This window comes from Corvus moneduloides, chromosome Z (genome assembly GCF_009650955.1).
Source record: "Corvus moneduloides isolate bCorMon1 chromosome Z, bCorMon1.pri, whole genome shotgun sequence".
Classification (NCBI taxonomy): domain Eukaryota; kingdom Metazoa; phylum Chordata; class Aves; order Passeriformes; family Corvidae; genus Corvus; species Corvus moneduloides.
Window position 1 is genome coordinate 22,158,475 of NC_045511.1, and position 14,689 is coordinate 22,173,163.

The window sequence follows — 14,689 nt, forward strand, 5'->3', positions numbered from 1 at the left end:
TTCTGGCTTTGGGGCTGATTTGCCAGGGACCCAGCAAAGAAGAAAGTCTGGGCTGCACAACATTCCCCATCCAAACTGACATGCTGTTCCTAGAAATGCTGACACGCTCCACCCGCTTCCCAAACCTGCCCCCCACCAACCACTGCCACTCACTCTACAGCTCTGTGGACATGATGGATGGGAATCTCCCACCCCTGGGCTTAAGATGCAGATAAATAAATCCTTCAGGAAAACCCAGCTGGTTATTACAGTCCCATTTAAAACAACGGGTGTGTGGGTGGGGAATTAATGCATGCAAAATAGAGACGGATGGGGATTGATGCAGAATAACCCACCCAAAGCAGCCTCCTCTGTGTTTTCAGGATAGGTTTCAAAGTCTGTTCCAATCTCTCCCAAGAGGGGAGGTTTAAAGCAGGTCAGGCAAACAATGCCTTCCAAAAAAAGGCATTTTTCCCCTCTTTGCTGATAGTGGGAGAGCTGGATGGAAAACCTTCACTGGAAATCCCCACTGGGGGGGATATAACGTGTGTGTGAGAGGAAAGGGCCGGGACCAACACCGCTGGTCCTTATCCAAAAGCTTCTGCGGAGGGAGGGGATGTTGAGGCTGCCACGGGGTTGGGGTGCTGTGGCTGCCAGGGCTGTGGATAATCCCCGGATACTGAGTGCCCGTGGGGCACGGCCATACCACAGCTCCTGTCCGGGCCCCTGTGGCGTGCAGGTGTGAGACCAGGGACGATCACAAAGCCTTTTGCTTCAACACAGATCAGAGTCAGCGGAGGGCACTGTCTCTTCCCACTGACTGTGTCTCTGGGGAAGGACTAAAGCTCCATTTGGAGCAAACCCCTAAGGTTTGGCAGCGTTTGGGTGGAGAGTTTTGGTTGGGGCTGTCACAGAATTAAGAGGCTCCATGAACAATGCAGTGCAGCCCCCAAGACCCTGCCAGGTCCTTGCAATGTCTGGCTGGGATTTTTTTTCCCCCACGGCTTTGGCTTTTTGCCTGTTTCTGGATGTCCTGCATATCATTACTGGTAGGAAGGAGCTGCTGCAAACCTCCCTGGCCAGTCATTAGGAGCAGTTAAGAGTGTTTTTAAGGCAGGTGTTGAGCACTTCCAAATGCCTGGGGAGGGCTTTGGACACTGTGAAAGCAAGGAAGCATTGGAAACCCAAGTATTGAATTTCCTTTTCCAAACAACTGGCTGCAGCCTATCACTGCCTGTCAAAGTTGAAGGCACAAGTCAGCACGTTTTTACATTCCCAAGGGTAAAGATAGGGATTTCTCCAAGTGCTTCCCCATTACTCTCTGCAGGGAGAGCCAAGTAATAGACTGCTGTCACGCCAGGATTTTTTTATTTCTTATTTTTAAATAGAGGATGAATTCCTTCCCCTGGTTAGTTTTCCCATTTCCAGGCTGGGGACTCATTTACATGGATGTAATACCACAAAAGATGAGGTTTATTGCCTTGTTGAACGAAGTGGACCTAGACCCACTCCAACTTCCTTTTCAACACTTTTTAAAAAATTTGAGATAGCAGACCGGACCCTGGAGAAGAGCCTTTGAGCCCAGATGTCTCCCCATAAATGGGGAGTATTCCAACTTTTTTTGCATTTTCCAGTGTGGAGCAATGTGGAACAGACTTGGGTTGCACACAGGAGCTGGATGGAATGGTGGTGAGGGGAAGGGATGGCTGAGCACACAGAGTTGGGCTGATGGGCAAAGCCCCAAGAGTTGCCTTAAAGTTCAGGTACCAGCCAAACCCTCTCTGCCCTTGGAATTGCTGGAATTTTGCTCAGGCATAAGCCCTGCAGCCCAGAAATGCCGTTGAGACCTGCAGTGTGACTCCTGCTTTTAGCATGGGAGTTGTGGTCAAGTGATTCCTGTCAGCTGTTCCTTCTCTGACACCTTCAGACCAAACAGAAAGGAGAAACAGTATTAAAAAAAAGTCTCAGAGAGGCTTTACAACATTTCCAAAGCTGCATTTCCTCCAGGGCCTTTTCCTGGCAGATGTACAGGGCTGAGCCCAAACCCAGGAGACACAGAGCAGCTTGGGGAGGAAGAGCTGGGCTGGGTGAGAAACGTCATGCCAGGCTGTTGGGACCCCCCATCCCTCCAGGCATGCCAGAGCCTGGGAGGGGAGGGGTGAAACTGGGACCACTAAATCCCAGAAAACATTTTCTCTCAGTGAAATTTGGCTTTTTTTTTTCTTTCTTCTTTTATTTTTTTTTAATGTGATGATCCAAAAATCTCAAATACACCCTCGAATTCAACGCTGAGAATAAAGCTATAATTAAAACATAGTGAGAAGTATAAAAGCAAAAAGACAGCTTTAAGTGTAGCAACGCTGCTGAAGTGTTTCTCCTTCCTCCTTGGAAAATATTGCTGAATTCAACACGTTGCTGTGAAACATCATCTTCAACAAAACTTTTTTCCCCCCTGAAGCTAGTGGGAAAGAGTTGCAGGAAAAAACCTCTCATCCAGTGCTGTATAAACAGCTGTCTCCCTTGTGTGATGGGTCCAGGCTGCCTGGCTGTATCCCATCCCTCATTCTTGCTGGTTCCCATCCCCAGCACTCAGCACCTCTTCAGTCTTAGTGTAAATAGAGGTGGGGGGTTGGGACTAGATGATCTTTAAGTCCCTTCCAACCCTTAACTATCTATGATTTTCTGTAATTATGCTGATTAACGCTGGTCACTGCCAGCTGTAAATCACAAAATCACAGATTTTCTTGAGTTGGAAGGGGCCCATAAGGATCACTGAGTCCAACTCCAAGCCTGCTATTGAACAACCCTAAGAATCACACCATGTGCTGGGTTTTGATTTTGTCGAATGCTGAGCTTAGGCCCTGGTGGGAATCCCACCTCATCTTTTTTTTTTCAGTTTATTAAGGCTGCACGTGGTCTCCCCGCATGGTGTGCAGAAGAGATGCTGTGCTCTGTGTTAGGGACCCTCCAGCCACGCCAGCTCATGTCACTCAGCAATTAATGAGAGGCTTCATTAGTGTGAGAGGATGTTGGCTGGGGATTGTACAAGCAGGCAGGGGCACTGTGCAGTCTCTGAGGTCTGTGTTTATGAGGTTTTTTGGGAAGAGCTCAGCTGTGCTGTGCTGCGCCTGCACGGAGGCACAGTGCAAAGAGGGCTGTGAGCACCAAACCATTAATCAGCAGCAGGGAGCCCATCTCAGCCCCCTCCCCCTGAACTCCTTTGCAGCACCTTTCCATCAAGTGTGAAAGACTCTGAGCAGGAGATGATAAACCTCCAGAACCCCATGCTGCCACCCAGGACACAAATATGCTCCACCAACCACCAGAGTCCAGCCCTTCATCCTGACTCATCTCTGGCATGGCCCAGCCTGAACGAGTAAATAAGGCACATAAAAATAGTCTTTATCCATTGCTTGCATCTCCCAGCCACAGGTGCTGAGGTCCTTTACCATTTCCCTGGCACAGACACGTGAGGTGGCAGGCTGTGCCCTGGGCTGGATTGGAGCTGGCAGCACATTATTTTTAGCATGGTTTTTGCCATCTTGCATCTTGCCCCAGAAGAGCAGCAAAGGTGGTCAATTGCCTAAAAAACAGGTCCTATGAGGAGCAGCTGAGGGAGCTGGGAAAGGGGCTCAGGCTGGATCAAAGGAGGCTCAGGGGGGACCTTGTGGCTCTGCACAAGTCCCTGACAGGAGGGGGCAGCCGGGGGGGTCGGGCTCTGCTCCCAGGGAACAGGGACACAATGAGAGGAAATGGCCTCAAGTTGTGCCAGAGGAGGTCCAGACTGGATATTAGAAATTTTTTTTTCACTGCTAGAGTGGTCAGGCATTGGAGTAAGTTGCTCAGGAAGGTGGTACTATCACCATCTCTGGAAGTGTTCAAGAAGGGTCTGGATGCAGCACGTGGATATGGTTAAGGGGTGATTTTGGTGGTGCTGGGCTAATGGCTGGACCCAATGATCTTTCAGCCTTGATTGAGTTCTGTGATTCTCAGTTTCCCCAGATGAAATGAGAAAGCTGTTGGCAAAGGTGCTGAAAGTGAGACGGATTCCTTCCTGCCTGACAGATTTTTCTTAAATTCTTTCCTCTTCTTCTTTCATCCTCCCTGCCTCAATCTCCCCACCCTGCTGTCAGCTGTCCTGTAACAGGAGTGAGACAGCACAGTATCTCCCTCTGCCAGACCACTTAACCTTTATGCAGCTGAATACCATGAATTTGGGCTGGGGGGTTATTTATTTCATTTTTTTATTTTCCATGGCAGGGGGATTGGGACTAGGTGATCTTTAGGGTCCCTTCCAACCCAGGCCATTCTATTGTTCTGTGACTGTCACACCTCGTTTCCTATTAGTAAGTGAATTTCACTCATCTCATAAGGGTATATTCACAAACAATTTGGAAGGGATTACACGTGTCTGATGGCATCAGGCAATTAGGAACTTGTTTGTAGACGCAGTGTGAGTCCCCCGTGGTGTCCTCCACGTGCCACGTGAAGCTGGAGCTGCTTCCATGATTTTGGCCTTTACTCACTGCACACTGTCAGGACCAATGCAAACTTCCCACTGTGTTGCTGGCTCTGAGGGGAATTTCAATGCACATCCAGGGAAGTGAGCTGCAGGCTCCTGGGCTGTTAAAAGCCTAGCAGGCTCTGCTGGTGCTTGGAGAGGCACTACAATGGCTCCTGTTGAGGGGGCTTATCTGCCTCCCCAGGGCGGGAGAGGGGTTGCAGGGGATCTAATCAGGGCGAGGTGGCTGAGACGACCCAGCTCAGCCGATTACAACAGGCAGAACTTCCTCAACTGTAAAATCTTTCAGTGAGTGAAGCCAGGGCTCTCCAGGAGCTGCCATCTCCCTCTGCCATGACGGGACCTGGATGTGAACCAGCCCCAGCCTCCCTGACATCCCCAGCCCCCCATGTGGACCATGGAGTCCTCGACGAGCAGTCCAGGTTGCCTTACCCAGGGGAAATATTCACATGCTTTGCAAGCAACTTAACAGCATGAGACAGATTTTGTTTTCCTCTCAAGGGCGGCTGGGCTTCCTGGGCTGCAGCTGTCTGCTCGAGACACCTATCCCAGTGCCAGCTCCAGGCCTGATCCTGCGTCCCTTACCAGTAGCCTGGTGGCGTCAAGAGTGCTATTGCCTGAGGAAAGGAGGTGGAAATAAATAGTTCTTCTTTCTGGGTTTTTCTTTTCATAAAGCCTGTAGCATCCCATGTCTCACTGCAGGGATTACCCAGGGGCTTTGCATCTGACACAGGTCAGTGTTGAATGAGCACACAGATCCCTTGAGTCTTCCTGGCTGAAATACTTCTGGGTGGATAAATATGCATGTGCCTAGATGTAGTCAAACCTTGACTGATGCTAAAGGAGAATCCCCAGTGGCAGAAGCACCTAGGACCAGACCAGTACATTTCTGTGGCTCGATGTCACTTACCAACCTGCCAAAATACATGAACTTATAATTCGCAGGGTTCACCCGGGGGTGCGGAGGAAACGGGAGCATTTCTGTTCATGAGAAAAAAAGTCCATGCTGCTTTGGATAATGTATGGAAACAATAAATATAACTGTAGAACCGAGGGGAAAAAGGAGGAAAAAGCAGCAGCCGTGGAAGTGAGAAAGAGGCAGCGAGGAGGATGTGTTGAGTTTCCCCGCGGGTTTCCGCTGCGCTTGACGCCTGCGGGAGTGAAGGGTGGAAACGGCACGGCAGCGAGCAGCCGAGCAGGTTCAGCTGTCCACACGCCTGCATCATCTGCTGGCTTTCTAAAAACGAATTTGTACCTTCCCCAGTCTGAGGCTGAAGCCTGTAATGCCAACTTCCAGCTAAGTGTTTTGGGCGCTTCGTAAATTGTTGTTAAGCAGCCTTCCCCGCAGGCTTGTGGAGGATTGTCTTCTCAGTGCAGGCTGGGGATGTGGTTTAGCAGTGGGCTTGGCAGTGCTTGGTTGGACTCAATGATCTGAGGGGGCTTTTCCTGCCCAAACGATTCTATTATTGTGTTCTGTGGTGCTAAATGATTCTATGAGGCTGTGGCATCATGGAGGTGATTCTGCCCCTCTGCCCCGCTCAGGTGAGAGATGCTTCCAGCTCTGGGGTCCCCAGCACAGAAAGGACAGGGACTTGTTGGAGCCAGTCCAGAGAAGGCCGCCAAGATGATCAGAGGGATGGAGCACCTCTGCTATAAGTAAAGGCTGAGATAATTGGGATTGCTCAGCCTGGAAATGAGAAGGCTTTGGAAAGACCTCATTGTGACCTCATTCCCTTCCAGAACCTAGAGGAAACCTACAGGAAAGATGGGGCAAGACTATTTGCAAGCACCTGGAGTGACAGGTCAAGGGAGAATGGCTTCAAATTGAAAGAAAATAGGTTTAGATTAGACATTAGGAAGAAATTCTTTCCTGTGAGGGTGGTGAGGCCCTGGCACAGGGTGCCCAGAGAAGCTGTGGAGGCCCCATTCCTGGCAGTGTCCAAGGCCAGATCGGACGGGGCTTGGAGCAACCTGGGATAGTGGAAGGTATCCCTGCCCATAGCAGGGGATTGGAACTAGATGAACTTCAAAGACCCCTTCCAGCCCAAACCATTCTATGATTGTATGATTGCGTGATTGTGTGATTCTGTGACTGCAGAACTGCGTATCTGTGAGGAATACTGCAGGCTGTAGAGGCCCAGAGCAGTGGGATGTCACACAGACCTGGCTCCACAGCAGGTTTTCAGCATCACAGGGTGAAGCTGCAGCATTTGTCACAGCAGCAGAGGACAGCCAGGCCAGCTGGAGCAGCCACTGATCCACACTCATGTTCTGACACTGGCAGGAATCACCAAAGTAGTGATTCTCCACCTATTGATCCCTTGTGCTGACCTTGGCTTTAGGATGTGATGGAAGATGCTGAGAGGGAGTGGATGCAGCAACTGTCAGAGCATCACACAAGGCAGGGAGATGTTGCTGGTGCTCACCCAAAGGCATCCCTGGCTACATGATACTACACCATCACAACATGTCATACCTTCTTTTGGGGCAGACTTGTCCCGAGTTATATCAGAGAATCACATAGCTCCTCTTTCCCACCCCACAGATAGCCTGGCTTGCCCAAGACACAATTCACTTCTCCAGCAGATCCTGTCTTTGTCTCCACATGTTATCACAAACTTTGAGACTTGCAAGGCACCTTTTAGACCTGTATTATCTAGATTCAGGCATTGGCTGTCTTTGTGGCTTAGCTGAGGCCAGGCAGGTCTAAGGCAACAAGGGTTGTCCAAGTTGGGAGCTTGAGTGGGTGTGTGGGCATCTGGGGGCATTCTGAGGACATTTAGCCTCAACCTGTTAAAGGCAAACTGCCCCAAAACGGAGTAAGTCACCTGCTTTGCTGACACAGATGTGATGCATCGCTCATCTCAGAGCTGCTGTTCTGATGTTGCTCTGAGCTGTCATCATCTGCTATAGCAACAGCATTTAAATGAAAGGAAGCACCATCAGGACAAGGAAATGATTTATGGCTGGTGGGCAGCCTGACAGTGATCCCAGAGAAATCAGTCCTCCACAGCTCCAGACAGGAGCAACTGGAACTACTCAAGGCACCACAAGCACGTCAATGAGCCTTGCACAGGGGCTGGCCCTCTTACCCCAAGCACCAGGCTGGGCACAGGCACAGGTGCTTCCAGGCTGGGCTTGGGTCAGAAACCTCTCTGGGCCTCATGAGGACCTCATTGCCTTTGTGGACTCCCCTGAATATCTTCCCTGGAAATATTAAAAAGCTGGACACCTCCCTCAGTAAGGAGGGTGCTCAAGGACCCTGCCTGAGCAGGGGGACTGGACTAGATGATCTCCAGTGGTCCTTCCAACCTTAATTCTGGGATTTTGTGATTGCCTCCAGGGCTGGAGAAGGCAAATATTTGGACATGGAGGGTAAGCCATAAAAGACCTCTAGGATCTGGCTAATCTCTCTTCCTGCAAAATCAAAGTATCCCAATGGAGGAGGAGAATCCTTCTATAGGATGAGGACCAAAACTTGAGATCATTAAGCTGAGAGAAGGTCTCTGCCTTGCTGATCCCAGAGCAACATTGCCTTCATGCAGGCACCACTGGACAGGTGATAGGAACAGGATCGTAGAGGGTGCAGTTAGTGGCTCTGGAGTATGATAGGCACACATTATACCCTCATTGTCTTTGCTGTGGAAATGTCCTCAAAGCTTGGCTAATGAAAATGTCAGCTCTGCCCTTGTACTGGGGAGTGAAAACAAAAGCTGGAAAGAAAATCAGGACTCGGTTTTAGTCATGGATTAGTCTCTGCTGTGGCAGACATTGCTATCCAGGCAAAAAGCAGATTAAATCCACGAGTCCAATTTTCTTGAAGCATCTTACAGGCAATGTTTATGCTTGTTGGTTTCAATGCAAATGTGATCTAGGACCACACTTGAGGCTTGGAAAAGAGGGAGAAGATGTGCTAGCAAAGTAATCAGTGATAGACTTTCTGGCTCTGCACAACTCCCTGACAGGAGGGGGCAGCCAGGTGGGGGTCGGGCTCTGCTCCCAGGGAACAAGGGACAAGATAAGAGGAAATGGCCTCGAGCTGTTCCAAGGGAGGTTTAGGTTGGCTATCGGGAAAAGTTTCTTCACAGAATGTGTGGTCAGACTTTGGAAGAGGCATTCAGGGAAGTGGTGGAGTTCCCACTTCTGGAATTATTCAATTGTCATGTGAATGTGGCACCCGGGGACATGGTTTAGTGGTGAACAGAATGGCTCTGGGTTAATGGACTCACTGATCTTAGAGGGTGTGGACTCGCTGGTCTTAGAGGATTTTTCCAGCTTTAACAATCCTGCGACTCTCTGACACTGCTAATGTGAGAACCTCTGTGGAATTCAAAGGGATCAGTGCCTGCTTTTGGTGTTGATTGGGGTGAGCTACCTGGACAAGGATGCTCAGCTCATGTTTGCAGGGTGACACTCTATTTACCTCATGTACATGAGACCAAAATGAGGACGTGGAAAGCAGTCCCCACCAGGGCCCTTTGCATCTAGATGCAATGAGCAGGAGAGGGTAAACTCAAAAATAACTAACTTAAAAATGATTTGAGCTGGTTTTTTTTTGCCAGGGCTTTCTGGGGTTCACCAGCACCCTGCTTAGTAAGGACTGGTTCTTTGTTTTGCAGGCGGGCTTGGTTATGCCAGCAGCATTATTGGATAACTGCTAATAAGCATAGAATTGCTGAAGTATTCCCCAAAGTCTTTGCTTTGCTGTAAAAATCCTCATCAGCAATTGGGTTAGTTGTAGAGAGTGAACAATTACTACACAGGGTAGTGTGTTATATTAAGACAAATTCATGGGTTTTATTTAATCATATCATCCCGGTCACATTTTGATGTTATTCCTATGAAGGGAAATGCATCACTGCACCGGTAGGTACTAGCAAAAAGTACTGAAAAATGCTTTATTTTATTAATTAGTTCCTAAAGATAAGGCAAATTAACTCTGTACCAAAACAAAATGTTGGGCTTTTGCTTTCAGATATGTTAGCTCTGTGTATCTTCCTGCACACATACCACAGATAAAGTTTGCGTGTTCTGGACCTTGAGAAAGTGTGTGACCAAGTTTCTCCCAAGGACTGCCTATGTATGGGAAGCAAAATCCAAACCAAAAACATGACCAACTGATCTGCCCACGTGGTGCTCTCTAGTTCGCCATGGCTCTGGCATCAAAGGCCCTGCAGACATTTAACTAAAATCAGGTTAAGGGTTCCCAAGACCCAGTAAAAGCTGGAAATCACTGGCTGAGGTTACACCAGGCATTGAGAGACAAGAGAGTCACAGGAGATGAGAGACAGGCTTTCTCTGCTTTACTTATGTGCTAGAGAATGTGTCCCGGGAAATGTGGGGGAGTATCACTGAGCTTCACTGTCTTATATCGCCCCAAGACATTTTTGTCTGAAATACAGCTGAACTGCAGCCTGGTGACACAGTTGGTGTGTGCAGAGGGTTTAGCACTTTTACGTGCCCTCAAACCTTTTCTTTGGGCCCCGTGAAGGCCTGGGGTTGCACAGTGGCTCGCCTGTGACCTGCTGCAGCAGTTTTCCATTGGGAAGACACATGGCCATCAGAGGTTGAGCAATTCACCATGAGTTACATGGCAAGTATCAAGCAAACACAGCAGTCAGGAGGCTTCTCCTCATAATTCCCTTCAGCAATGGGTCAGGGAAGTGCAGGATCTCCATTTCATTACTCAGCCTTTACCTGTTTGCGGCGAATTTGGGCCAGGTCGTCAGCAACAAATACAGCCTGCAGGGGAACGGGGTATATGAATGGTTCTTTGGCCTGGGTTTGCAGATCTGTCATTGAGGAACAGCAGGTCTGATCCCACCACCTCTGGTTTTAATTAATATCGTGGTCGAATCATGCTGTTATATGACAGCAGGGGAAATTATCACCTCAAGAAGCACTGCTGTGGGTGGCATGTATTGTGTAACCTGCTCTCTCTCAGACGGGCACTGTGGAGGATTAGTTTGTATTTAAGAGATGCTGTATATAATTATGCACAGCTTTGCAAACCATCCATTTCTGATAGCCCCTCTCCTGTTGTTTCTCCTGCTGGCATCTGGCTTGCTGTGAGCCTCTCCTGTTTCCATATGGACATGACCAGAGAGCACTTGGGACTCCCTGAGCTGCTGTGGTGGACTGGCCCTGCCTGGCAGGGAGATGTGAGCAGAAGGGGTCTGGTGAAGAAGGCATGATGTACATGCTTGTGCTTTGGGATGATGTAGTGTCTCTTGGTGCTGTTGTTCTAGGATATTTTGTACCATTCACAAAGATTAAAACAGAAAGAGGAAGATGGGGTGTTCAAAACACTGTAAAAGGGGAGGTGTTCCATCCTGGGGCTGATCATCAGCAAAGAGGCATCCCTAATAGCCTCACTCAAGTCTCATCCTTCATCTCTGAGTTGACTCTTTCCCTAGTTTAAGAGCCAGAAGTTTTGGGTGATTCCTGTAAATGCTCCAGGAATGTAGGAATTAACACGCTGGATTGGGCCAAGGGCCCGTCCAAGCAAGGATCTTGAGCAAGGTGTAAGCCAGTGCCACATGTTTTGCAAAACGCCTCCACTATGGATATGTTTCACACCTCATTTCTTCCTCATTCCCATCAGCTTCAGGAGTGGTCTCATAGCAGTCCGTGTTGTGTTTCCAGCAGCTGCTCTCTCCCTGCATGCCGCTCATGAGGACAGGCTGTCGCAGGATCTCAGCAATCACACAGGGCCTTCATCCCTGCTCTCAGAGGTGGAAGTTGTCTCATTCACATCCTGAAGTCAGTGTGAGGCAATTTTTTAGAGATTATTAAAGATTATTTCCTTGCCTATGAGACATTTTTAGAGAGGCAAAGAAATGACTTGCAGGGAAAGTCTGCAATTCAGGGAAAACATTCAAAACTTCAGTGAGATAATATCCAAACCCCAAATATTTTAGAAAACAGGATTTGTTTTCTGGATATTTCCTTAAGTGTTGAGTGTATATCATAAAATGGTTTGGGTTGGAAAGGACCTCTAAAGGTCATCTAGTCCAACTCCACTGCCATGGGCAGGGACATCTCTCACTAGACAAGGTTGCTCCAAACTTCATCCAAGCTGGCCTCAAACACTTCCAAGATGGGGCATCCACAGCTTTTCTGGGCAATCTGTGCCAGGGTCTCACCACCCTCAGCACAAAAATGTCTTCCTTCTATCTAGTCTGAATTTCCTCTCTTCTAGTTTAAAACCATCGCTCCTTGTTCTACCTCCACGGGCTCTATTAAGGCTTTTGTTCTTTTTCTGTTTAAGACAGGAGAGCCAAAACAAGCTCAAAGCAGTTTTCATCACTACACACTTCAACTTGGAGCCAAAAAGAGACTTTGAACCCAAATCTATGTTTTGGCTCCAATGTTTCTTGGAGGAGAAATACCATTAGTCAAAATCAGCATTTTTTCTTGTAATCAACTTTAACTGGCTTGTTCTCTTTTATTGGTGTTTTTTTATGAACCTTCTGGAAGTGGAGAGTAAGAGCCATTTGCCTAACCCTTGCCATGGGTGGGCGAGCATGGGGCTGGTCTGCCCTGGCTGCCGCCGGCCCCCGTGACCGCTGTGCTCTTCTCTTCCAGGTGCTCCCTTTCAAAGGTCTCAGCATGCCCATGCTACCTCTTGCCGGCATTTCCACCTGGGTCCCCAGCCCCCGCTCTCCGCCGACTTCGCCCTGCCTCACGCGGTGCAGCCGCAGCCGGGGCTGGCTCCCCACATGGCCCCCGCGCACCAGCACAGCGGCCCCCTGCACCAGCCCCTGGCGCCGGTGCCAGCCCTGCCCTTCCAGGACGTCGCCGGGCCCTCCTTCCTACCTCAGGCGCTACACCAGCAATACCTCCTCCAGCAGCAGCTCCTCGAGGCGCAGCATCGCCGGCTCATGCCCCATCCCAGGTAAGGGGATCCCGCTCTCACCAAAGGATGTGGAGGAGCTGCGTCAACCTCACACGGCCTGTGAAACCCCAGCAGTGCTGGCAGTGTTGGGTTTTCTTCTCGACCTCGCCTGTGTGCACTGAGAATGTGTCTGCCAGAAGGGAGGCTGCAGGGCAGGCTGCACCTGAAGGTGTGCCAATCCTGTGGGGATCCCTATGGTGCTCTTCTAGCGTGCTCCATTATTGGCAGTCCGAGGAGGATCATGATGGTGTTACAGGGGTCCTGTCCTGTCTCTGCGTGCATGAGCTACATCCTCATAGCTGCTGTTCCAAACCATGCAAGAGACTGTCCACTTGTCTCATCAGGTTATACACACGGAGGTCTTGCTGCTCAGGGTCTAGGTAGGCTTTCCATCTCTCTGAGGGAATGATGCCACTGACCTGCAGCACACTCTGTCACAGAAAGCATCCTAAATCCACACCGAGCTGACAGTGCAGAGAGAATTACTGTAACTCAGCAGAGATGGAAATGGATGCCTGGCCTTGTCTTGATTGTGTTTCTTGAGAGAGGAGTGATTTTTTTTTGGAAACATATGGAAGCTATTTGTGGGTTGTACCCATGGATCAAGAATCAGAGGATGAGACTTTGCAATGATGCTTCATTTGGAAAGAATGCTACGGATAGGAAACCCTTTCATTCCATGCCCTCTCTGTCTGAAAATTGTGTGTTCTTCTCATCATTGTTTTGCTGTGCATAAGCTGGATTTTAGGTGGATTTAATGATTAGCTAATAATTGGGTAGCAAGTATGTTCAAGGCTGAGGAACTGATGATACAAGTGTTTATCTCTTAGTCATAAGCTGAATTCAAATAAAAGCACAGAGCACAACTCCACACAGGATCTGCTTTGGTAAATGCTGTCAGTATTGTATTTGGAAGTGGGCTGTGGTGTGGAAGAAGGCAGGAACCTCTTGCCAGTGCTTGTCTCTGAAAGCACAGCTGCAATGGAGGAGGATGTCTGGACCCTTAAAGGTGTGGGGCAGAAGGTCCCAGTAATGGGAATATGGGTTATGCCTTTGAAAGTGAAACCTCTGAACTGTGGCTGCATGAAAAGTTATTTACTTAGCAGTTGCCTGCTCCATTTGCCCTACTTTTTTCCTGAAGATTTGCTTTGCGATGCCTCCACTGGTAAGTGGTAACTCATCAGGAAGCAAAGGGTATGAGTCTGTCTGTAATGCAGAGCCTGCTTGTGCATCCACCTTGTCTCTTGCCAAATGTGGACACTGATCAAGCAGCACATGCTCTTCCCCTGAGCAGTTCAAATAAGTAATAATCATGAGACTCAAATCCCTAGAAAAATCTTGCTGTATTTTCTCCTGCCTGCAGTGGGAGCAGAGCAGAGGGGGAAGGAGCTGGAACCCAGCCTGGCCTGTCCATCATCCAAAGAAATGTTGGCAAAGGCCAGTGAGAGTAAATCCTGCTTTCAGTCACTCCTGAGTAATCTGGTTGTGAATGAGGTTCCCCAGGAGTTTATGGACTGCATGGGAGAGAAGACAACCTGCAGCTTCTTTATGATGATGGATAACGGCTGAAGCAGGGGCACATTTTATCTTGTGTGTTGTTTATGGGGCTGACTGTGGCAAAAAAGAAAATAGTGCAAACTGCATGAAGCTGCTGAGAAGTTGTTTGGTTTCCTCTTTTTCTCTCCATGTTGCCAGCAAATAACATCTCCTGCAAACTGAGCATATTTGGGTGCCACAGGGCGTGAGAATGGATTGCTACGTGATGACCACGAGGGAATGACAGCCCTGGGTTCCTCTTCCCATCATCCCTGACACCTGCCTGGAGTGTTTAGCTTTGGACACTTATTCACAAGCCCAGCCACTGGGGTTTTCCCATGGGTTCTTGACAGAAATTCCAGTGCCCACCCCTGTCTGACCCTGTTGCTGCTCTCTTTCCCACAGGCGGGCCCAAGAGCGCATGTCTGTCCAGCCTCACCGCCTACACCCCAGCTTCGACTTCAGCCACCAACTCCAGACTCCACAGCCCATGGGGCCCCAGCCCAGGTATTTGGCAGAGGGCACAGACTGGTAAGTGATCCCCATTTCACTGCTGCATCCAATGAAGTGTTTAAAAACTCCTGTGAAGGCTGCAGGTGTTGTAAAAATGCCATCAGGGATCAGGGCTTTGATGAAAGATAATGAGTCAGCTCAGCAGTTACAGTGTGGGGAGTGTGCAGAGGGAAAACTCATCTCTGAGAGGGCTGTGAGAGTGTGAAAGCCTCCTATATAAATAGAATCATTGAATCATTCAG

At 49.1% G+C, this 14,689-nt stretch overlaps 1 protein-coding gene across 4 annotated transcripts in view; it reads left to right on the plus strand.

Moving 5' to 3' along the window:
- The window catches only part of RNF165 (ring finger protein 165), a 55,427-nt gene that overhangs the window by 27,528 nt on the left and 13,210 nt on the right, over positions 1-14,689 (plus strand). For all 4 annotated transcript variants that reach the window (XM_032095896.1, XM_032095898.1, XM_032095895.1 and 1 more), the window contains exons 2-3: positions 12,089-12,398; positions 14,340-14,465. In XM_032095896.1, coding sequence (XP_031951787.1) covers positions 12,089-12,398; positions 14,340-14,465 — 436 coding nt within the window. The remainder of the gene's footprint in view (positions 1-12,088; positions 12,399-14,339; positions 14,466-14,689) is intronic.